The 23,822-nt window shown below is 53.2% G+C and overlaps 9 protein-coding genes across 9 annotated transcripts; 4 read left to right on the top strand and 5 right to left on the bottom strand.

Moving 5' to 3' along the window:
• Window positions 1-1,013: 1,013 nt before the first annotated feature.
• Window positions 1,014-2,109, bottom strand: AYO20_01264 (hypothetical protein; the record flags this gene model as incomplete). Its single annotated transcript, XM_022639570.1, has 3 exons — window positions 1,014-1,839; window positions 1,894-1,980; window positions 2,033-2,109. 3 exons carry the CDS (start codon window positions 2,107-2,109, stop codon window positions 1,014-1,016), a joined length of 990 nt encoding a protein of 329 aa, XP_022504406.1.
• A 3,153-nt stretch (window positions 2,110-5,262) lies between these two features.
• AYO20_01263 (hypothetical protein) lies at window positions 5,263-6,450 on the bottom strand (the record flags this gene model as incomplete). Its single annotated transcript, XM_022639569.1, has 2 exons — window positions 5,263-6,011; window positions 6,072-6,450. 2 exons carry the CDS (start codon window positions 6,448-6,450, stop codon window positions 5,263-5,265), a joined length of 1,128 nt encoding a protein of 375 aa, XP_022504405.1.
• Window positions 6,451-7,850: 1,400 nt separating this feature from the next.
• AYO20_01262 (hypothetical protein) lies at window positions 7,851-9,428 on the top strand (the record flags this gene model as incomplete). The annotated part of the gene is made up of 2 exons (XM_022639568.1): window positions 7,851-8,202; window positions 8,254-9,428. The coding sequence occupies 2 exons, from the start codon at window positions 7,851-7,853 to the stop codon at window positions 9,426-9,428; spliced, it is 1,527 nt and encodes a 508-aa protein (XP_022504404.1).
• A 1,736-nt stretch (window positions 9,429-11,164) lies between these two features.
• AYO20_01261 (hypothetical protein) lies at window positions 11,165-13,119 on the top strand (the record flags this gene model as incomplete). Its single annotated transcript, XM_022639567.1, has 2 exons — window positions 11,165-12,077; window positions 12,275-13,119. 2 exons carry the CDS (start codon window positions 11,165-11,167, stop codon window positions 13,117-13,119), a joined length of 1,758 nt encoding a protein of 585 aa, XP_022504403.1.
• A 757-nt stretch (window positions 13,120-13,876) lies between these two features.
• AYO20_01260 (hypothetical protein) lies at window positions 13,877-15,566 on the bottom strand (the record flags this gene model as incomplete). The annotated part of the gene is made up of 2 exons (XM_022639566.1): window positions 13,877-14,787; window positions 14,873-15,566. The coding sequence occupies 2 exons, from the start codon at window positions 15,564-15,566 to the stop codon at window positions 13,877-13,879; spliced, it is 1,605 nt and encodes a 534-aa protein (XP_022504402.1).
• Window positions 15,567-16,369: 803 nt separating this feature from the next.
• On the top strand, window positions 16,370-17,260 carry AYO20_01259 (hypothetical protein; the record flags this gene model as incomplete). Its single annotated transcript, XM_022639565.1, has 2 exons — window positions 16,370-16,486; window positions 16,613-17,260. 2 exons carry the CDS (start codon window positions 16,370-16,372, stop codon window positions 17,258-17,260), a joined length of 765 nt encoding a protein of 254 aa, XP_022504401.1.
• A 137-nt stretch (window positions 17,261-17,397) lies between these two features.
• Window positions 17,398-18,090, bottom strand: AYO20_01258 (hypothetical protein; the record flags this gene model as incomplete). Its single annotated transcript, XM_022639564.1, has 2 exons — window positions 17,398-17,697; window positions 17,779-18,090. The coding sequence occupies 2 exons, from the start codon at window positions 18,088-18,090 to the stop codon at window positions 17,398-17,400; spliced, it is 612 nt and encodes a 203-aa protein (XP_022504400.1).
• Window positions 18,091-18,638: 548 nt separating this feature from the next.
• On the bottom strand, window positions 18,639-22,322 carry AYO20_01257 (hypothetical protein; the record flags this gene model as incomplete). The annotated part of the gene is made up of 3 exons (XM_022639563.1): window positions 18,639-20,443; window positions 20,490-20,591; window positions 20,639-22,322. 3 exons carry the CDS (start codon window positions 22,320-22,322, stop codon window positions 18,639-18,641), a joined length of 3,591 nt encoding a protein of 1,196 aa, XP_022504399.1.
• Window positions 22,323-22,869: 547 nt separating this feature from the next.
• On the top strand, window positions 22,870-23,679 carry AYO20_01256 (hypothetical protein; the record flags this gene model as incomplete). The annotated part of the gene is made up of 1 exon (XM_022639562.1): window positions 22,870-23,679. The coding sequence occupies one exon, from the start codon at window positions 22,870-22,872 to the stop codon at window positions 23,677-23,679; it is 810 nt and encodes a 269-aa protein (XP_022504398.1).
• Window positions 23,680-23,822: the final 143 nt, after the last annotated feature.

Here is a 23,822-nt window from a genome sequence, read left to right as displayed (position 1 = left end):
TGGCTTTGCAGTTGGGACAGCTCCGGCTCTTGTCCTGGCGAATTTTGAGCTGCACGTAGTTCGGGCACCGGCGTCCAGCCTGATACTTGCAACCTGTCTTGTCCAGCTGGTATGATTCGTAGTGACCGCACCTCAGGTTGATCAGGCGCTCGAAGCACATGGTGGCGGGATATTGTCTCGTCCAAAACCGACTGCGCCGAAGCCGTTAATGAATGACCTGCCGTGAAACAGTGTCGCGCACTCACGTACCCTTGATCTTCTAAATATTGACTTATCCAATTGATTGTGCGTTGTTTATTTCTGCCACTGTGGGCGGTGCAGGCGATCGGCCCAGTTATCCAGGCTCTCCGCAGGCCTCACAGAAGCGATCAGTTGGAATGGTGGAAGGCTTGTTCATACTCTGGGGAATGATGGAAACAGACAACAGATGACAGTGGATGAAGCTATCGTCCGGGACGATGGCGATGTGGTGTACTTGTAGGAAAAATGTGGCAGTGAGGACAGGAGTCATTCCAGGTGGGCAGAATGAGAATTAAGCTGCTCAGGTGTTTTGGGGGGGGAGGCGCAGGCAAAGATTTGTTGCGTTCGGAAGTCTTGGGTCTGGCACTTTGGTCACTCCCAGAGTCCCAGCAAGCGGTTGGCCCACCTATGCGAATCACACTGCGCCCGATGCGGCAACTCGCCCCCCCCCCCCCCCCCAGCCATGATGGTCTCGCTTTGTTTGCTTGAACCATCCACCATTTACCTTTGTCTGGTAGCAACATCTTAGGTGATGTTTCCCTGACAACTGGAATTCACTGTCTACATATTAAAGAGGCAGACGAGTTCAAAAATCGCCCTGTTGAAATGGCCAACTTTTCCACCCGCAGTGGATTCGTCGTGAATTGGATGATCGTAACCATGAGATACTATTTCAAGGACACTACAGACCTCCATCATATGCAACGTTCACACCACTGAGACTCCACCGTCAAAGAATAAAGCATTGAGTGATAAAGCCATGTCTCCCTCCCTTAGACAGCACCGGTTGGCAATTGTTGCCCGCTGGCTTGAGCAGCCTCCTTCGCTTCAGTGGTTGCTTCTGAGCTGCCCTTTGCACAGTTTGCACAGGCACAATGGCCAGGAGGACAGGGACATTTGCCCTCGGTACCTCCACAAGTGCACACTGTCTTGTCTGTGCCTTTGACGGGCTCTGGCTGAATGGCTCCGACATCGCTCTTTGCGCACCTAGCACAGTTGCAATGACCTGGGGCGCATCCACATATTCCTTCCTCGCCACCACATTTGCAAACTGTCTTGTCCGTTCCTGGGACAGGCTCTGGCTCATAATGCTTGCCTGCCTTCAGGTCTGCCAATCTGCGGGCTTCGGTGTGCACATCTCTGACTTGCTTGTCCCCTTGTATATAGAACTGTCTGATCTTTTGCCCAGTGGGAGTCCCCAGTGCCTTTTCAAAATACGTGTGGACTCCACCCCAGGCACTCATCGCCTTGTCGCTCACCCCATATTTAGTATCCACAGACTTGGCTGTGTCGGTAGCCTTGTACTTCTGGTCGAAGTTGGTCAGGGCACTGGTGAAACGATTGCTGAAACCATGCTTTTGATCCAAAGCAATGGCTCTTGAGATGACTTGGTCTGAGAGAGAGTAGCCATGAGCAAGGTATTCGGCCACAATCCTTGAACGTGGTTTGTCTTCTTGCTCAATGTGGTCGTCGCCAGGGGCGGACGAAACTGCGGCACCTGCCTTGGAAGCAACGTCATCGATGGTACTGGCCGCAGTTACGTGGACTTGAGATTTGCCCAGCTGGGTGCTGTCGAGGAGGAGGGCTGTCTTTGCGGCACTAGGAGAACAGTGTTAGCATCATAGTGGAAGTATCGGAGGCTCCAAGACTTACGTTTCCTTCTCGAAAGTCACGGTGGCAGATTTTGCGGCGTCTGGGGCACCGGACTCGGGTGTGACAGAGATTGAGGTTATCTTGCCACTATATCAGAGGTTAGTGTCATACAACTTTCTCTGGAAAACATGAAACTCACCAGAAGCTGAAGAAGTCCTTGACCTCCTTCTCACTGGTATCATGGGAGATACCCTTGACGTGGACGGTGGTCGACATGACGGTGGAGTTGGTTTTGGGCGCGAAGATGGCACGTTGTTGTGGATAAGGTGTATATTTTTGGAAAGAAATTGGTTTTGGAGGGTAAGAAATATGTTTTCTTTTTGAAGAAACCAGAAGGCTTTACAATATTTCTTTTATGGCGTAGAGGAGATCAAATTGCAGGATGCACATGATGATCCCAGCAACAGTTGAAAAAGGTCTACATACGTCACTTCCGTCTCAACGCCCCCTCCTGCATGCGCCACATCGAACCACATCAGCCACAACGCCACTCTCCCAGGCAGCCAGGTAATCTCAGAGCGGAACCTGTCGTCCCTCGTCCCGTTCAGATTAGCCACTCTCCGCTTTGCTGCTCACCTTCTGCTCCCTGGGCGATTCGTGAGCGCTCTCTGAAGGCCGCCTGCGCACTTGGTCCTTCGTCCTTTTCATTCACAAGACCAACTTTGTACACGATGGGACCCGTTCGGGATGCTGGGGAACACCAACCCGGCCCTCTTTCTATTGCGCTCGAACTGCTCAGTTGAGCAGTTTTAAGATGGGCTCTGCCCTGGCTTAGGACGCCGCGGCGGCGTGTTTTGAGGACTCCTTTGTGATAACACACAAGCTGGAGAGTACTAGTTTCATCGACTGTTCGAATGCATCTTGAAAATCGTGCAACGTTGGTGATTTCCTTATGTTCGCTGATGGTCGCGTCGCACCACGTCCCCTCACAGCATATAAACAATCGCTTCTTCGGCGTATTCCGAGACTGTGGCGGCATTTTGTTGATAGTCGAGAGCCAGATATACACGTGATCTGCACTATGCGTAAGTGATATCTCCAGAGATTTAACTCTCTACTTCACCATATGGAGATAGAAATAAACATTGAAGCTTTGCTGCTATTATATCCCATAGACTTCAGCGCTCCATGCCACAAAGGTTGGTCTGAATAAGCTTCATGTAATCGACGCACGTTAGTCTCATAGTTTCGCATGCAGCTTGAGAGCGTTTCGAGTCTTTGCGCCCAATTAGTTGCCCAGAATAGTTTCCGGCGAGGAAGATACTCACCGGTTTTATTATCAGCCACTCAAAGTAACAAAGCAAAAGCTAGCAGCTTGCCGTCTCCCAATTGGGACTACGACGCCCTACCCAAGATTCCGAGCAGGTTTGGGCAGTGATTCAAGGGTACGCGATTTGCTAGGTCCCCTGGCGCCCGTTTGAAACAGATGCACAGTCGAGAGGCAGTTTTAGCCGCCTATCAGGGGCCTGATGAGGCATTCAGTTTGGTACTCAGTGAGTGCTCACGCACTACTCAAAGGCGCTCAGCTAAAGGCCTAGTCAAAGCTCAGGCAAAAGGAGCGTTCGTTCACACACTAGGATCAAACGTATATGGCAATTAGGTATTTCCCTCTCGAGTAATAGAGGTGCACAATCAGAAAACCCTCAAGCCGAAAAGGCCACCAAGGATTTTGTATCGGTCTATCTCGTACGTATGGCAGAGTCGATTGAACATCCTTTCTGTGATCTGGCTTCATGCTCCTCTATGGAATCCCAGCCAATGTCAAGTAATCTTACATGCCCATCAATGACCTGTCATTGGCCACCAACACCTCAAATGTCGACAACCAGCTCCTCTCCAGATGATTCATCACATGTCGAGGATCGATATAGCATCAAACGACTTGGTCGCCTTTGTTCATTTGGGCTTCGACGAAGTCTTGGTTTGTTTCCTGGTGGTAGTTTTTGTTGACTTTGTGTTCCTGGTCGTCGTCTCGGCAGGGACAGTGCTCGCTTTGCCAATAACAGCAATTTGGGCGCATTGTTGCATTGTTATTCCCTGGTCCCTTCGTCAGGCCTTATTGCTTGGTATAGGGGAGATACTCACAGAAGGACAGCAGCGATTGGCGGCAACTCCAATGCCGCAATTATAACCGCCTGGACAAATCCCTGTATCGCCACCCGATCAGCCTTCGCCTCCTCAGATATATGGTGGAAAAATGAGTCCTACCACTTCCATCTGGACAGCAGGTATCCTTTTTGGCATAGCAAAACGCCCCAAAAAATGCATCGCACAGGTTGGAATTGTTTGGGCAAATTGACCAATTTTGGACGTCTCCGGCGGAAACGGCGCCGAACAGGCACAGTGTGCTGAGGGGTATGATGAACTTCATGTTTGGCCAAGTGCTATTTGAATCTGTCTTCTCAAACAAGGGCTCAGCGAAGTATGTCGTCCAATCCTGGCCTCATGGGGGCAGAGCGGTGCATATTAGTACCCATCACGGTTGGCAGACCAGGACAATGAATTCACCCCGAAGAAAGACAGAGAGAAGCGGGAAGTTGGAATGGTTGCAGGCATTCGATAACTCGGTAAGTGGGAGAGTTCCCCGGATTAGAGGTTGAATAGCGATGTAGACAAAGGAACCCTGGCTCTGTTGCAGCACGAGAACAGCTCCATCGTTGTCAGGGCCGATCTATGCCACGAGGAACAAAGAGAATTGGTCGTCTCGAAGGTCAGGATAAGCGCCATTGTTCAGATACCTGACTCGGCGACCCATTAAAGACAGACTACAAGAAAGTGTCCACGAAGCTTGACTGTACACACCTGCTCCATGATGGTCAAGAGAAATGTCTCGGTGTGGCTGGAAAGATGGTCTGTGCTCAGAACAAGGCTACACTCCATGGAATGGTGAGTTATTCGTGGAAACAACTCATGGAGGTGGTGCAAGAAATGCCAATCCTAGCAGGTAAATAAATATGACGAGCGAGTAGACGGTGGGTACAGAACAGTGCGTTGACTCAGCCAGATGAAGAGGGAGTATTGTGAGTGGCCAAAGTCAATGGCCAGAACAGGGCATCAGTTTACCTAATTAGGAAACCACCATACGGCACCAGACGGGTGTCCACCCCCCCACAACTGCCAGCTCTATCTAGACCTCACCGAGTACTCAACTTCCTCTCTTTGTGCCAGCAATGCGACCTGAACCGCCCTCTCGGCCGTGGTACACTTGCGCGTCAAGATCGAGATGCGAAAAATCCTTCGGCTTCAATGCGAATTGTGCTTCGCGAGGAATTGCCGTCTGATTCTATATTTGCATGTTGAGGAACTCTTATCACATTAGCTCTGGCGATTGCATCCAGGCTCCTACGGCTGCAATGGGGCTTTGCTAGCTCAACAACCCCCAGAATGCTCGTGATGGCCACCATCATCATGCGTTTGACCGCTATGGTGCTGACTGTTGTCGCCATCACCTCCATGCTGCCAGCCTCCATCGTGGTCGTGGCTATTGTCACCATGGCTTCCTTCTTGCCATCCTCCACCGTGATCGTGGCCGTGGTGCCATTCGCCCTCGTGCTGATCTCCATTCCAACCTTCACCTCCACCTTCACCCTGCCAGCCGTAGTCATCCTGTTCATCACCACCGAGGCCGTTACCATCATGCCAGTGCCCAGCGTGGTTCTCATCATTGCCGTCTTGCCACTGCTGATGCGGATCTTTATGGTGATCATAGTGCTCGTCGTTGCCATCTTGTTCGTGGTACGGCTGATACTCCTGATCTTCCCCGGTGGGGTAATAGTCGCCTTCTTGGTGACCTTCTTCCTCCCCGTAATATTCAGGGTCGTCCTCATTCTCGAAGGCGTCTTCGTCATAGTCCTCATCAGGGTCGTTCTCCTCGTCCGAGTCGCTGTCCGTGTCTTGAGGACGCGGGACTCCCAAGATGTGCTGGTGCATTCGAGGTTTGAGCTCGCTAGGATCGACATCTCCGTGGCCGTAAAACTGGCCGAAAATAGAGGCGGAGTGGTCACCGTGAAGGGCGGCTGCGCGTTCATTTTGGGGGTCAATCCTTAGGATTTGAAAACAAATGTTGGCCATGTTCAACGAATGGTGGTGAAGTCTCGGTTGTAGCGTTTCATCCGGCTCTAGAGGGCGTATGAGTGAGTGACGGGAGGGGTAGCGCTCGATGGGTTCAACAGACTTACCTTCAGACCAGTACGATTTCTCGTATTTGCGCTCGAGCCTGTCCAGCTGGGCCTCGAGCTCCTGCAGTTTCGCCCAGGTGTCTTCCCCTGCATCATCACCCTCGTGTTCCATCTCCCCTTCCTCAAGATGACCGGTCTGTCCTATGTCTTCCTCTCCAAGATCGCCATCTTGTATTATCTCGCCCGCATTAAGGGAAAATTGCCCTAGATGGCCATCGGGGTCGAATCCCTGTCCCCCCTGGTCATATCCATGTTCCCCTTGGGCAAGACCATCTTGCGCCGGGTCAAAATGGCCTTGCGCGTGGTCTTCAGAGGAATAAAAGTCACCGTGCCCTTGGTCCTCTCCAAGGTGCTGTGCTTGGTGATGGTTCTCCTCCATTTTTCCAAAAAGCCGCAGAGTAGGAAGATGATGGGCGTGAGTATCTAACACCGGGCGCGAGAGATGCTTGGGGAAGAATGTGACGGACCAAGACCCTAGGCAAGGAACGGGTTGTACATGAGCGACGAAGAAATACCCGTGTGAAGACTGCGCTATAAGCCATGCTTACCCCCTCCCCCCTTGTACTCGTAGAACAGTGCCACAAGGATTCACTGGAGAAGCTGAAGCTAGACCAGATCGGCGCGTCCTGCCCCCTTACGTCTGTACTGGGGCCGCCCCCATTCGCAAGTGTAGTAATGCTTCAGATACCTGGTTTGAAAAACATGTCAGCATCGGTTGGGTCCAGCGTCTTGGCCTGAAGGGCTTAGTTGGACTTCAGCTATAATACCCACACTCAGTTAAAGGTGTCCCCAAGGCTGTGTGATGAGTTTATACATGTGCCTTTCTGGGACCTTGGGGAAATGATTCCCTTTGCCCCCTTTGGTTCCATGTGGAATCCTTCCAGAGAACAGATCCTGACAGAAACTACGTAATTACAATGTCACGTCGTCTCCGTCGTCTTGGTATTCGGCAGAGTCTCTGTTCCAAAAATGAATAGAGACATCTTCCCTGCTCGTGGGGCGGAGGTAGACTGCCATTCCAAATATCATTAGAGTCAGTCCACCTCCACTACAATAAGTTGCACAGCGAAGATACCAAAGGAACTCCTCCACTGTAATCAGATCTTGGCAATCCTCTGCCGTGGCCGGCATGAGATTAGGATATATATTCTAGCCACTCAAGAATACCAGAGATTCGAGGATTCAGGGCCCCCCCCCCCCCCCCCCCCTAGTTCTCGGATTTACAGAAATCGAACATGGCCTCCACATTCTTTATCCTGGGACAAGACTACCTTCTATTTTTCCGGCCCGCGGCACTTAAGGCATATGTCAGCCAGGCTACCATTAGACATGAGTCGGGGCTGCCGTAAGCATCCTACCCCGTTCCGTTGCCTACAGGATTTGCACGTCGCGCGCTGCTCTGCCTTGCCTTTTCCTCTAATATTGCATCAGAAGCAAAGGGCAATGACCAAAGACCATCCCTGGGAAAACCAGGCCTCCCTTCTCTCTTTCTCTCTCTCTCTTCCCCTCCCCGCCGCTGCCGGGAGAACTGCGCATCTGTGCCTAACGAGTGGTGGCTGACAATGTTACCATGAGACCTTTCCAATATTGACTAGCAGGCAGGCTTGCCCCCACGACTCTTTTAATAGCCTGACCGGGCAGAAAGCTATCTCGAAGCATAGCTGTCTTTGGTAGATAATATGTGCTGCAGGTCACGACCATAAGTTGACAAATGCAACTGTGCGACCTGACAGCAGAGTCGAGAGCTCAATATTTCCCAATCCCAAAGCAAACACCACCATGTCTACATCTACCGGAGCTCCGCGTAGAGGAGCCGCGCCGACTGGGAGAGGCGGGTTTCCAGCTGGCAGAGGGAGAGGCGGTGCTCCCGCTGGAAGCTCTTCGTCTACCAAGGGAAAAGAGCGAGCCCCCGCGCCGACAGGTCGAAGATTTCTCATCTTCTGTGACGGAACCGGCGAAGTTGCACCAGAGAAGAGCTCGGGCAGCGAAAGTAACCTGGCGAAACTCGCCCTCTCCATGGCAGAGCGCGGCTCCGAGGGCCAAGAGCAAATTTGTTTCTACCAGCAAGGATTAGGCACCGTTCCGTTTACCCATCCCATACAGAAAATCAATGAAATGGCCATGGGCAAAGGTGCGTACTCGAGCCCCATGAGACGGTTACAGGCAGGTTGATACATCATAGGCATCGTGGACCACATCAAGATCATATACAACTACATTGCTCCTGTCTCAAGCCAAACAGGGCCCTCAAGCCGGACAGCGCCCTCAACTGATGATGATCATCCGAGGATTCAAGAAGGAGACACTTTGTGTTTCTTTGGCTTCTCCAGAGGAGCAGCAACAGCACGCTTTGCGGCCGATTTCATTGCAACTGCTGGTTTCCCAGCTGGCGGTCAGACTAAGCTGGCGAATGTCGACGTCTTCTTCCAAGCCTGGATGGATGCATCAGATAGTAGCCGATACCGAGTTCCACAGAGCGTGAGGCTCATCATGCCCAAAGTCGAATGTGTTGGAGTTTTTGACACAGTCGAAGCCATTGGACCCCCGAGATCCACACAGCAGAGGGCGCGCAGCGGAGTGCCCCCTACAATTCCAAAGTTGTCGACAAAGGCAAAGCTCCTCCATGGAGATATCCAGTACGGATTTCAAGCCCTTGCTTTGCATGAAATGCGCCAGGCGTTTTTACCCGAGGTTTGGGGCCCACCGCGGGCATTGGGACAAGTCATCAAACAGACCTGGTTTCTTGGGAAACATTCAGATGTCGGCGGTGGCCCTTCCTCAGACAGGCCAGACTCCGGTCTAGCAAGTACGGCGTTCCGATGGATGATAGCGCAGCTCAACAGCATTGGCATCATAATCGCTGCGACTGGAGGCCTTGGTGAAAACCTAGCAATTCCAGAAGAAGAAGCTGGACAGGGCCAAGTTCGAACCCAAGGCACATTGAGTGGCGGCATACAGGGAGGCCAGGCACGGAGAACACCGGGACGATACTCAGTTGGAATGGAGAAGGTCCACGAATCTGTCCGATTACAAGGGCTGGCGAACCTCAGTCAGCTACCCGAGACGCCTTCCCTTGCCGATCTCATAGGGCAGCTACGACAACAAGGAGAGAGCTATGTCTGGGTGAACGGAAACATCGTGATGAAAGAAGACACAGATATTGCGCCTCCAGAAGGGAGCACGACAGCTCAGGCCACAAACGCACCACTACATCCGCTGCCTAGCACCGCGAGACCTGGTGGCGGTGTGGTCCCTCAACGGCCTCAAGGGAGAGGTGGTGGAGTGAGAGGAGGAGTGAGAGGAGGTGCAAGAGGGGGTGCAAGAGGAGCAGGACCATCTGGGCAAACTGGTGCTTGATATAGTCTGATTGATTATGCCCCGTTCCTATGAGTATCTTGAGTGGACTTTCAGGTTACTTCGCGAAGGCAATTGGCTAGTCGATTTGCTGAGATGGTGATCTGCTGAGCTTGGACAGGCTGATCGAGGAGTTCATAGCGTAGCCACAAGGTACGAAGAGGGAGCATTCGGTGGCCGTAGGAGGAGAGGAGGTTCAACGATAGGAAAGGAAGGGTTGGTAAACGGTAGAGGGGCGCGTAGCAAGTATTTGAGCCTATTATTTAGTAGACTTGAAACTGGAAGCAAACATGAAACACACTTACAGATGGGGGTGGGACGAACCAGGCTGCCAGGCTATTCCATACATGCAGCCAACCAAAGTATGAGTGCCTGCCCACCCAGCTGCCTATGGGTGGCCTAGTTAATACCGAATATTTGGTAATACCGTATAAAAGGCACATCAAAGAGAGGGCTAATTACCGCGGCTGGTGGGCTTCATCTTTAACTGGAATTTTTAATCAAGCTTTGGTTAGAAACCCAGGCACGACAGGTAAGCCGAAGAACTGCCAAGAGCTGCCAAGAGCTGCCAGCCTGCGCACCAAGGCCAAAGCATGTGTCTCTCCACACTCCCTCGTACCGCCTCGCCGCATACGTCAATTCCAACGCTGACCTCCCGTGCCACCTACGTAACAGTGACTGATTCTCTGTGTCTGTACCTCGCAACGTGATTTTGTTCTAGTGTACCGAGTGTATCCTCTGGCTCACGAGGGAAGGCGACACCATTTAACCTGGGCAGACTCTGAATCTTCACCCATAGGCGAGGCTCACCATGCCAGACACCACGGATGCAAGCCCGTCTCTCCTCTCCAGCCTATTGTCCTTACCTCCCCAGCTTACTCTCACGGCTTATCAATATTCCAACACCCTCCCACACTCATTTCCTTCATGTCGCAGTACGAAGCATGTCGTGTAGAAAAAGTCAAGGGAAAACGCACCCTGTTTGGGATAAGCTCCAGGCAAGCTTTGGAGAGGCTGGTGTGGCGGCGCCTCCCACCGTATCTGCCCGGAAACAAGAAATAGAAGCGTCACCGGCCGCCGCCTCGGCAAAAGCTTTTTCTGGGGCAACCTCGACTTGGTAGATGGGGACCACAGGTGGGCGGATAGAGAGGCTATAAGCGCAAAAGATCTGCTGGATCCCCTTTGGCCCGTCCTTCACCCGCTGCCCCCATTTCAAACGACAGCACTGAACACCTCGGGCTTGGGAGGAGTGGGTTTTCATGGCAACATGACCCCCTCTTCTGACTGGCCTCTTGGGGCCTCCAGCGTTTTGCTAGACCTTCATGGCCAAGGCTAAACATGCCTGTTGCAGGAAACATGCAGTAAAAAGCCGCCGATTGTCCTTAGGTTCCCGACCCCGTTGTGGGATTTTGGGCCTTCTCCAACTACTCGCCTCGGTCGCCTCTCATCTTTCCTATCTATCCTAGCTGTCAGCTTTTGATATGCCTCGTACCTGAACCCTGCCCTTCAGACAGGAAATTGTTTCTGCTTCGGACAAGCGCAGGTCTAGGAGATCAGTAAGCGTTTTTGAGGTCTAGTCTGGACGATCCCGCGTCCAGCTATAACCGAGACCACGCGCCAACTAATTACGCAGCCCAAGGTTTCCTTCCAGCTTCGAGAAAGTTTTGGTCTCCGTTGCGCTTTGCTCGTGCCCTGTCCTCGACGCCTGTTTCCCCTTGTATGAAACTTGATCAGAAATCATGGCGCGCACCAAGGAAGACATCGCCGACACCACCACCCTCGCGCTCTTAGGAAAGAAACAAGTCCTCAAACGGCGGTTCGGCTTCTGGTCACTATTTGGCTTCGCCGTGTGCGAGCTGATCACCTGGGAAACTGTCCTCGCGCTCTTCAGCCAGGGGTTTGACAATGGCGGCCCCGCGGGGTTGGTCTACGGCTTCATTATTGCGTGGTCCAGCACGCTGTCCATCTACACCGTCATCTCCGAGCTCGCATCAATGGCCCCGATCGCCGGAGGTCAATACTACTGGGTCTACATGCTCGCGCCACCGCGATGGAAGGTGTTCAGCAGCTACATCATTGGGTGGCTAACCTCGTTGGCGTGGATCGCCACCGTGGCGACCGAGACAATCTTCGCGGGGACTATAATCCAGGGCCTGATCATCCTTGACTACAAGGACTACGACGCTAAACGGTGGCATGGTACGTTGCTGGCCTGGCTGGTCATGGCCGTCGCCGTCTTCATCAACGTGGTGATTCCCGGGGCGCTGCCCAAGTTCGAGATCTTCATCATCGTGTTCCACATCGCGGGCTTCATCACCATCATCGGCGTACTCTGGGCCTACGCTCCACACAACTCGGCCCATTTCGTCTTCGCGACGTCGCTCAACGAGGGTGGCTGGCCCACCCAGGGTTTGTCGTATTGCGTCGGCTTTTTGGGTAATGTTGCGACCTTTGTTGGCGCCGACGCGTCCGTCCACATGGCCGAGGAAGTAGAGCACGCGGGACGAAACATCCCCCGAGCAATCATTGCAAGCATGTGCATCAATGGGCTTGTCGGCTTCGTCATGATGCTGACAGTGCTCTTCTGTCTGGGTGATGTGGATTCCGTCTTGGAGACGGCGACAGGTTATCCATTTATCCAGATCTTTTACAGTAAGTCCCACAAATCAAAGCCACCCAACAGCAGGAAAGAACCCCAGAATACATCAATGACTTTCTTCCACGTGTCCCCCCTCTCCTCTCTATCCATTTCCAGAAGGATAAAAGAATTGAAAAATCTCATATTGACCCGATCTTTTGGTTTTTCCGCTTCAAAATAGACAGCGTGAACTCGATATCCGGAGCAACAGTCATGGGTGCCATCGTGCTGGCGCTGACGTGGGCATGCGCGACGGGCATCACCACCACGGCGTCACGAATGACCTGGTCGTTTGCGCGTGACCGAGGCACCCCGTTCAGCAAGCCGCTGAGTTACGTGTCGCGGGTCCGCAGGATCCCTGTTGTGGGCGTCCTTGTCGTGGTCGGGCTTGCAGCCCTGCTGACGCTGATCAACATCGGGTCGTACACGGCGTTCAACGATGTTATTTCCCTCACTATCACAGGCTTCTACTGCTCGTACCTCCTGCCAGCCGCATTCCTGCTGTGGCACCGCTTCAAAGGCCATATCGCCCCGCACAAACAGGATACTCCGGGCCTGGCGATCGGTGAGGACGGGGCCGTGATCGAAGAAGACGGTGTGGCAACCACCACTTCGAAGCAGCATGAGGGAGAGAAGACCGTCACACCGCCTGATGTGATCGGAGAGGATCCTAAGGTGCTCGAGTCCAACAATGGCGTTGGCCCCATCTACGCGGCGCCGAGCGCAGATCACACGCACGACGGTCCGCCACGACGACCCTCGCTGGTCGCGCTGCCGCAGCTGCAATGGGGGCCCTTCCACCTGCCAGAGCCGCTGGGTACCATCAATAACCTGTACGCGTGCGTGTACATGATCTTTGTCATCTTCTGGAGCGTGTGGCCGCCCGTGACCCCCGTGGACGCTTCGACCATGAACTACAGCGTGGTCGTGACGAGCGGCGTCGTCATCTTCAGCATCGTCTGGTACTGGCTCCGAGGCCGCAACGAGTACCACGGCCCGACAATCGACGATGAGGTCGCGAGCGTCATGAGACTGGGAAGCTTCGTCGCCGTTTGATTTCCACCACCCCTCTCAAACCAAATCCCCGGAATTTCTTCGGTACCAATTCTCTCTCGTCCACGATTGACAAATCACCGTGCCGCGGGACAGGTCGATGCTATTTTCCAAATCAATCGTGGGAAATGAGGAAAATGGTGATATTGGCATGCAACATCATCTTGTTTGGGCATTTACAAGAGCGGCTTGGTCGGGTGTGGGGAGAGTGGATGGAATCTGTCAAAATGGGGAGCGAGCGAGCGAGTGCGCGTGCGAGAGAGAAGAGGCACGTAGAAGAGGAAAACAAAAACAAAATACCATGTACCCACCAAAAAAACCAACTACCCCCCCGGATGACTTGGACATCACATGTACCGTAGCACTCTAGCCAGAAGGGGAAAAACTCACATAGGTCATGGTTATGGTCATGGTCATGGAAAAAGCCGAGGAAACCCAAAACCATTCCCTCATCCTTAGTCGTCAGATAAAAATGAACCAGCGTAACATGAAATTTGAAGAGGAATTCGTCAGTAGAGGGAGAAGAAGAATGAGAAGTAAAAGACACTGGGGTGAAGAAACAGATCTTGCGGAATCTCTATTTATTTTTACCCCTCAGCATATTGTTTCTTTTTTTCTTTTCCATTGCCGTGCGTGTTCCGATAGGGGATAAAATGCCTGTGTCCGTGTCCGTGTCCATGTCCGTGTCTATCTCTTCTTCCCGTAGGATTTGGTGGCTCTAATTTGTTCCCCTTGGTAGAGGTTGCCACTACCAGCACCACTACCACATGAACCTCTGGACGTTGCCCGGCTCCTGGGACCATTCGAACCCTCTGTACAGGAACATGTAGCACGTGACGGCGTTGACGGCGAGATACCACGCCAGTTCCAGCCAGGCCGACTGCGCGGCCGCCGTCCTCAGCAGCGCCTGCAGTGCCGACACTGGGAGGCGCGCCTTGTCCTTCGGCGTAGAAACCTGTGTCTCCAGCTCCGACCTCGTGCACTTCTCGGCCGACGGCGCAATGTATTCCGGCACGGCCAGGCGCCACGTCAACCACGGGACCAGAAAGTATCGAGGTTCGACGAGCGGGGCGGCGATGAGCGACAAGGACGTCGCGACGAGCCAGACGAGGATGAAGCTGACGCGCACGACGTCGTCGCCGTACAGGATCCGCGAGGGCTTTGTAGACGACGACGACGATACCGCGTCCGTCACACCGCCGAGCCTCCCCAGAACCATGCAAGCGCAGAGATAGTAGACCGGGACGGCCGCGTATCTGACGAGCCAGTGTTTCCTGAGGATGGCGAAGACGTAGAATGTATAGTGTCGGTTGTCGGCGAGGGTGAAGGGGTGTACGATGGTATTGAAATTGACGATAACGAGCATGAGAGCGAGGAAGCTCACTGTCGTGGTCACTCTAGGGAGTCGTTGACGGAGACCGCAGAGGTCGGAGAAAAGCGGGAGCAGGACGGGCCACGAGAAGAAGACGATGGCCGGCCAAATATAGAGCATCTGGGCAAGGTGGATGGTTGCGATGTGGTTGTCTCGGTCTCCGAGGACTACACCACCGTTCCAGACGACGAATGCGGCGAACGCGCCGAGGAGCGACAACTGTGGCCACAAGTCGACAAGAAGCTGGGGTATCATGGGGACGGTAGATTGGGCGAGAGAAATGCTTGTGATGGGAAAATCTAAAAAGTTGGCCCGTCAGAGACTGATCATGGGGAAAAGCTTCAATCCGCAAGGACTTTTTGAGAACAAACTGGCCGGTCGAACCTTCAAAGTATGATTCAGACACGGGAGGATCATGGACCTCACGCGCGCCCACTCTCTGTTTAACGCTTTCGATGGCCTGAAGCCCCCCCAGATACACCGCGACCCAAAAGATGTTCGTCTGCCGGGCGGCCAAGGACACCAACCCAGCCAGGAGATGCAACGTCTGGTAGAGGACCTTGAGAGACCCCTGCGCATTGGACCCTGCAGCCCAGAATACCTCACAGAGGACCACGGTGAACACGCTGAACAGATCGGTGTAATAGATGCCAGAGAAGAAGAAAATCAATGGGAAGCAGATGATGCTGAACTCCCGCTGAAGAACGCTTTCATGATGCACGGCCCTCCTCCCGACGGCCGCCAGAACGTATAATGCGACAAGGAACAGATACAGTAACAGCACGTTTGTCAATCTCCACTCGTTGACCGAAGCGCTCACGCCTTTTTGGGAGAAGGCATTCCGCACGGCATTGATGGCGTAGGAAAAGACGTAGACGCCCGGCGGAGTGGTGATTTTGGGATCCCACTGTGACCACTTCCCTAGCCAGTACGCCTGAGCCTGAGGAATATGGAAGTATTCGTCGAGGTAGGGTTCCGGGACGATCTGATTGATCAGCCTTCGCCATGTCATGTGCACCGAGGTGATGAGGCCGAGGAGCAGGACTCGCAGGAACTCCGGGCTCACAAAGTATGACATGGCGAGGTTTTCGGAGAAGAGGACGCAGGGGAGCTTCAGCAGGTAATGGGAGGAGATGAGGAATGAAGTCCAGCGCTGAGGTTGAAGCTCGCCAGAGTCGAAAGGTGATTTAACGTGAGCGCCAAGACGCGTAACGGGAGATGTTGATGGATGGTTTAGCGCTACCTTTGCCGTTCTTGGCAAGCCAAGACAAAGCTAGTAGCATTAATGTATGCTCACTTGACTCGTTCTGGCACATGTTCGACCTACTCTATTGACAAGTCTGTAACACTAGCAGCGACATCTACTTGTAGGTGACTATTCTTGGAGCATACGTAGACAGCTTGACAAAATGCGCCCCAAAGTACCCGATACTTGTGGCCTACAGCATGCTAGAGAATGAGAACGAGAGTGAAGGTGAAACGTGTTTAGGTTGGTTAGGTGTCTTTATTGGCGCCTAGCTATCAACGAGTTGTCTATTCTATCGACTACTGAATACACTGGTAGTACCAATGCTTAGAGAATAGATGACAATGAGGCACCACTATTCTCAAGCGTTCCCGATATCCCTGGTATTAACAAATGGCAATCTTACAAGCGGATGACTGGGTTTTGTTAGGCGGATGCCACTTAAAGTGTAAAGTATTTCTGGCGGGTAGGATTCTTCTGCGGGCCATCGAATCAATTCGGCGCGCACCGCGACCAGACCGTGTCCAACTACATACTACAACCCCTCCCTCAACCTTTTCCAACAGTACAACTGAATATGCAAGATACGTGTCACTGACACCACCTCCTCGCCTTCTCTCCCCACCACGTCCTGAATGTCTGCCTTCCCTCACCCGCCCGGCCTGCTCCCCGCCGAGGTTGCATTCCTCTGCGAGATGGAGCAGGTGACGATATTACCGCGACAGCGCCTCGAACGTCTCGACTTACTGGGCGTAAGTCCCTCCCACAGCCTCTATATCAGATGAGGTGCGACGCATGATTTCTCGTTTCTCGTCCTCATACTTACTCGTCCACCGACGACAATATTGACACCTTTATTTACTCCGCCGCGTCTCTAGGGTCCAACCCGAGCGCTTATCCCCCCGCAGCGCACGACCCTCCCCATCTGGCTCGCAGTCCTGTTAAAGCGCCAAAGACGCGCCAACATCATGCCTCCGCCCTGGATCCTCGCCGAAAATCTGCAAGATATCCTCGACACCGAGACACACAAAAACTTTCAAGAGACCTTCTCTCCCCCGCCCTCGATCCCATCTTTGCGCCAGACAGACTACAACGGAAAGTCGTTTTATGCGTCTACACCTTTTGTGGAGGCGTGCACTCTGAATGCAAATCCCACAACGCTCCCGTATCATTGGTTCGAACTCTCAGAGATACTACTGGAGGCGGCGAGCGACGATATTCCCGAACCTGACAAAGTGAGGCAGTTGCTGAGAGACATACGAGAAGTGCGGCTAGCCAAGATGCGGAAACGTGTAAAGCAATTGTCCGGTGACGGCGAAGGCACACGGCTCGACGGCATAGGCGCTATGGAGCTTTCTGAATCCAGAGGATTTCTGACAGGTGTGGTCGACGGCCTGAGGAAGATTGATGCAAGTAGGGAGCAGGAGAGGAGAGAAAGAGAGGAAGAAGAGAGAGAGGATAGGAGATATAATGACGATGGTGACGACGAAGACGACGAAGACGACGAAGACGACGAAATGACATGAAGTGTTTTTTCCAACAAGCCCGAGGAATTATGACCGTTGATCTTGGTATAAAACATCGGGAACATTCATTCGAGCTCGTAGACCAAAGTGCATCAGTCGTTAATCCTGGAGCGCCTGCACGAGAGTTGGAGTCGCAGCTAAGAAGGACTTGGGTCTTCTGCATCTTTCTCTTGCATCTTCCTTCGAGCGGCGAGAATCATTTCTTCTCGCCGTCTCTGAAGCATCCTCTGCCGTTCCTCTTTATTGCTGGTCCATCCTGGTGGCGGTGACTCTTCCTCTCTTTCCTTCCCCTTTGAGTTTACTTTGGCCTGTAAATTGTACCGCGTGATCAAATCTGGTGGTGGAGGTTTCTTGAACGGCGTTAATACAGTAGGCGTGGTAGTCGATTCAGCGGTAGTGGCCATGAACGATGGGGGCGGTTGGAATGAAGGCGGAGCCTGAGAGATAAACCCAGAGTCAGTCATTATATACTGTTGCCGCGAATTTTGGCTCCAGCAATCCCCGGAGTCGTGCCTTACCGGATCTAGACCTCTCCCAGTCAACACCCTCTCTGTTGTAGCCTGTACGCTGCCTCTGTTACGATGTAAATCCCACATTATATCCCTGCGGTTTAGTTGCGGGAACACTTGGGCTATCTGATCAACCTGTGCAGGCGTAAAACGGATCCCAGGAGTGGCGCCTCTGGAAGCGGTGGAGGATGTCTGAGAGCCGCCCTCCGCGGCGCCTGGACGCGATGAGAAGAAGTAGCGATAGATGAAATATCCGAGCACAGCGACAAAGGCAAGACTCGGGATTGAGATGGTCGCTTCCTCGTCGACGGCCGATGACATTTTTTGTAACGCACGGTTGCGACACAGGGCGCTTGCTGACGGAGAGGGGATATTATGTCCTGTGTCTACGGCGAGACGATAGAGATACCTGGGGAGCAGGCAATTTCAAGGTGGTTAAGACGGTAATGGCAAATATTAGGAGAATGCGGCGAGGTTGTGCTCAACAGGTCACCCCATGTGAGAGTCAGCTACAGTGACAAGTCGGGAGGCAATGATATCAACCGCCAAGCCCGGAAGGAACAAATATCGGCCGAGGTTAATATACCTTGATATGCTTCTTCCGCCCCCTGTAGAACAACGATTCAACGGATGTAAGAGATGAAGGACTCTGAAGGGGCTGAATATGGCTGTGTTAGAGATGATGTTTGATTCAGAGGGGAAGAGATGTATTGATTTTTTTTTGGTATCTTTACCGTGACCAAGTTCCTTTCCGTATGACAAGCTTACAGGATCATTGTCCACACGACATGGACTACCAGGTATCATCATCATTGTTGTTCAAGGTCTTCCTCTCGATAACAACCCGCCTCGTCTATCAAAATCCCAGATCACGACTTGGTAGTATCCCAATTCACCCACGTCCTGGGCATGATCCTCCAGACCATCACCTCTCCGCTTTTCAGATCTCCGACCTTAAAGCTCTCCTCTCTCACCTTTGGCTTTTTGCCCTTTTCCAGGTCTCTTCCCTGCTCCCACGCCCGGATCTTCTTCTTGGTACCATCCCAATCGATGACCACAGCTACATGCTCAGGTTTCCCAACATCGACACTATATTTTTGATGCAGCCCACCTTTGTGGCCGGAGAACTTCGCATTACGGAACGTGACAATGTCACCTGGTCGTATTTCATCAAATTGCTGTGTTGATGCGTTGCCCAGGTTGGAGTAGACCAGAGCACCATATGCTCTTGTGCCAACCGGCAGGAGTGCTGTCGGGTGGGGTTTCAGGAGTTCGAGGACAAATCCTCGCGCCGAACCGTCGCCAACAGTCGTGCCAGAAAGACCACTAGCCACTTTTGCGATCTGATTCCCGTACTGAACAGATGCATTTTCCAGTTGATCACGCCGAGGTGCAGGGGGCGGTCGCCCGTGGCTCTGTTCCAATGTCACATGGGTTGGGTCTGCCGCATCGAAGCTAACATTGATGGTAGTCTGGGAATAATCCATGTAAAGCACGTAAATATCCTTTGAGATGGTAGTCCTGCCACCACGTTTAGTAGAGGAACCGGTCTCCATTTCGTACAGAACATCAGGTCTTCCTTGCAGTGAAGGAGGCGGTAAATTGGATTGCGTCCACCACATTGAGCCCTTGGCGAGGTCAATGTCTTGAGCAATATAACCCTGTTCACTGCTTCCCCGAGCATGGTCCATTGAACGGCGAGAGAGAGTACCAGACCTTCGAAGGTCGGTGCTCTGTTCAGGGATTTCTGTTGGGGGAGGAGGTGCGAGGGTCGGCGGCGCAGTATACTCCGGCTCTGGTGGTGGAGGTGGAGGTGCTGGCCTTTCTGCTGGTGGTGGCGGTGGTATAGCAGTTGTTTTCGGCATTGCACTGTACATGTCATCTTCCTCAAGCTCCTCTCTGGGTGATTGCAGTGATGTAGAATATGGCATTTTGGTATGAAGAGAGGGCGGGGGATGCTGAGGTGCAGTATATCGATACGGATCATAGTCGTCGTCTTCGCCCACCTTGGGAGGTGGAACTGGCGGAGGAGCCGCCCGCGGGGCATCCATAGACCTTCTACTCTTCGGCGTTGGCAAAGACGGTGGCGGTGGTGGCATGTCTCGCGGAACACTAACCGGAGGCAACGGAGGAGCAGCTCGTGTGGGAGGGTGCTTCGGAGACTTCGTATCGTCCGTGAGCGCGCCTTCATCAAGGCTTGAGTCACGATTGTGAGCCTTCAGCGCATCTTTGTGCTTTGCACTTGAAGCAATATCTGTATCGTAGTCTCCGTCATATTCCGTAACTTCCTCCTCGTCATCCGAATCAGGCTTAGGAGAATGCATGGTGCCAAAGCCGCGGGAATCTGTTGTTGAGCGGCGACTTGGTGGAGCGCCTGGTGGCGGAGGAGGAGGAGCTCTGGTCTGGGGAGAGGTCGGGCTCATAGGGATAGGGGGCGGCAGTCGTGAAGCGCGTTTATCAGCGACTGGAGAAGTGGAGCTCTCAGCAGCCTCGAAGACCGAATGCTCAGGTGGCCTGGCTGGGGGCATTGGAGGCAGCGGAGGCGCGCTAGCTGGAGTCTCTAGCGCTTCCTGGCTGTCCTCTTCCGGAGGATCGTGGTCTTCGTCCTCTTCATGACCAGGTGCTTCTGCCGACGCTTGCGGTAATGATGGGGGAGGGGGAGGTACGGATCGAGCTAAGAGATTCAGTAGGTTTCCGGGATGCAGGTACTTCTTACATACCGGTGGGTGACTGCGGAACTGGAGGAGCTGCTCTTGGGGCCGATGGGGGAGGGGGAGGAGCACCTCTGGTGTCACGTAGTGGTGGTGGAGGAGCAACGCGGTCTACAGAATGTGAGTGGGCAACTCGCTTTAGCATCCAAAAGACGTACCTTGTGGAACCGGCGGAGCGGCACGGTCTGTCGAGCGACGTTGTAAGGGCTTCGAAACATAGTCTTCGCTTTCTCCCTGAACACCAGGTTCTTGCGGGGTGGGGCGTGCAGTCTCGTCGTCGTCGTCGCTCTCTGGCGATGCTAGAGGCTCGTCTTGCCGCTTCGGTATTGGAGACATCCCAGGCAATGCCATGATCCGTACTGGAGCAACTCGTTCTTGTGGCTCTTCCTGCGGGTGGCTCTCAGAGGACTGCCGAGAAGGCTCTGATTTTGGCTTCCTCGCAGCACCAGGTAGTCCAATGCCGCCAGGAGGGCCGAACATGCCCATCATGCCCATACCTCCGCTCATCTTGGCCATTCTATCTCTGAGCTCTCTTCTGCGGCGGATTTCCGGATCTTCCTCCTCTTCCTCCTCTTCCTCTTCTTCTCCACCTCCTTCTTCCTCTTCGGCTTCAACCTGTTGGCCTCGGTCGTCATCTATTGATTTTCTAGGAGCAGCAGCTGGGACGGGTATTTCCGTGCCTTTGGATTTTGGGCGCTCTTCCTCGGTGGATGTTTCTTGAATGTCATCGTCATCTGCAGCTCCTGAATCGTCGGCATCATTCGTATCACTGACGAGCTCGCGAGAAGCTGGTTGTGGCGTGCTGAGGCCTGTGGTGCGGCGAGGGAGACCCACAGGTTCATGTTCTCCTTCAGCCACCTCGGCGGATGGGCGGCCTACAGTCTCATTGGAATCTAGTCTCGTCAAAGTCGGCTCAGGCGGCTGGCTCTGTTCACTGGCCTCTGTGGACTCGACTCTCTTTTTGGGGGGTTTCTTGGGTTTCTCCTTCTTCTCAGCATTCCGAGCCGCTTGTTCCAGCTGCTGTCTTTGCAAAAGTGCTATTCTTTCTTTGAGGGACTGGGGCTTCGGTTGCTCTTCCGCTCCAGGCTCCGGTTGTGTCACAGTAGATTCCGCCAGATCCCTGGATTCCGATCCGTTCACACTCGCATCATCCTCTCGCCGGTATGGTTTTTGGATGGGAGGTTCTCGGTGAGGTGGAGGGACGAAAGCATTCCTGCTAGGAGGAGGCGCTACAAACGGCTTTCTGATGAAACCACTGCTTGGCCCACCACCGCCGGGCTTGAAAGGGGCAATTGGTGCGGCAGCGGGTTTGTTAAAGGCAGCGATCCTGTCTCTGAAAGAACTAGATGATGGTTTTTCTGCAACAGGTGGAGGGGCACGGGCGGTCGCGGCAGAAGTTGGGATGGTGGTCGGGGCGGTGGGAGCAGCAGGTTGAGGCTTCGGCACCGGCGGAGGTGCTTCAGGCTCTGTTCTTGCCGGTTCCGCTGGCTCTCTTAGTGATTCTTTCTCGCTGTCATGCACAGGTTCGGATGTCTCTGTTGGCGGAGGGTGTGGCTCTGGTGCGGGAGGCTCTGGGATACACTCGGACGGCTCTGGAACCGGTGCACGCTTCGAAGCACGCACAGGGCGCGAAGGGACTGTCGGTTCGTACTTCTCGACAAAGTTCCTTGGGAACAGGCCTTGGAGCTTTTCCCCCGAGGCATCCACGTATTCCCCAGTATACCAGTCCGCGTCCTCCTCTTCTGTAACCGTGATTATCTGGCCATTATCAAAGTTCAGATCATCAGGCTCGTCTGATCTGTATTCGAAGATCGCCTTGACCTTAAACGGTACCGCAGGCATCTTGTCTAGAGGAAATGCTCCTCAAAGATCAGGAAGGAGGTGGGCTCGGGCGGAAGGTCGAACTTTCAATGATCTTACTCGACCAGCACGGTGACGCAGCGCCTGCGCCACCTCGCTTTAAGATCGGTGCCAAGGTCAGATTGAGACTTCCTGGTGAGTGATTATTAGATCACATGGGCTTGCAAAAGAAGAATGCACGCGTGAAAAGACGATATGAGCTGGAACAGGTGTGGTGGACAGGAGACGTTATTAAGATTGTAAGAGAATGTAGACGACTTGTACGTGGGGCTCCTAGTTTCTCGCAGGCTTATTACTTGTACCTCGTAGGCTTCACTATTTACTTTTAGCCTCGTTACTTAATCAAGCCGCTTTGCCTTCGCTCTGAGTATTTGCCGAGTCATCTCTGTTTACCGTGTCACAGGCTCATGTTTCGTCCTTTGTATCAAAGCAAGGCTGTCAGGACAAACTAAGAGCCCACGCTCTCAAAAGGCAACCACACCCATTATCTGCGCCTTGCATTGTCAACATACTTGGAGCATGGCCTGCGATGGCAACTGAGCAACCTGAAAGCAACAGAGAAGATCGCATTCGCTCGACTGCATTACGCCATGCCAGAGATATTGAGGAGAGGAAGAAGCTACAGGCACGCATAGCAGACCTAGTAGTCGAAGCTTTTGACTTGCCGTCTAGACCTGACGCTGACCCCGCAAAACCTCAACCTTCCGATGCTGCTCTCTTTCGACACTGTCTGGGCCTATTTCAGACCTCGGATTTCGATGATCTCGTCTACGAGCGAAATGTAGATAATCGATGTGGCTACGCTCTGTGTCCAAGACCAAATCTGAAGCTCACACATGGTGGCCAAAAAGTCTGGAATCAGAAGGGTGGCAAAGACTTCAAACTTGTCGATAAGAGCGAACTGGAAAGGTGGTGTTCCAAAGCCTGTCAAGAAAGGGCAGCCTTTGTGCGTGCGCAGCTTGGGACGGAGCCCGCGTGGCTTCGAACTGGCCAGAACATCGATATCAGGCTGCTCGATGAAGTTGATTCCGAGAGCCTTGCCGACCCATTCAAGGTAACCGCAACTGAGATTCTGCAAACATCAAGTTCTGGAGTTATGTTTGCTAAGTTCTTGCAGGGGCTCTCGCTCGCCGAAGCGCCTGATGCAGAAATTGCCGAAAGGATGCAAGCCCTTGCGCTTGAACGTGGCGAGTTGAAGGTCAATGCCGGCGACAGCGTCGTTGATCTTATTGAGAGAAATAGCGACGTGATACCGAGTGCCCCAGCACTTAAAGGGCACCAACCGCAAAATACCATCGAAGGACACCAAGCACGAAAGGTACGGTTCTCCGAGAGATGACTTTGGTCGCCTTGAACAAGACCTCACCACTAAGGTTCGCTTTGAGAGTGCCACGAAGATCAACCCTCATCAAGTAGTTGACAATGGAGAAGACATTTCCACAGAGTCCCAGACCACGAAGCTCCGGATCCACCAGAGGGTGA

The sequence above is a fragment of the Fonsecaea nubica genome (assembly GCF_001646965.1).
Source record: "Fonsecaea nubica strain CBS 269.64 chromosome Unknown Scaff5, whole genome shotgun sequence".
Lineage (NCBI taxonomy): Eukaryota > Fungi > Ascomycota > Eurotiomycetes > Chaetothyriales > Herpotrichiellaceae > Fonsecaea > Fonsecaea nubica.
This window is presented reverse-complemented; position numbering and strand designations above follow the sequence as displayed.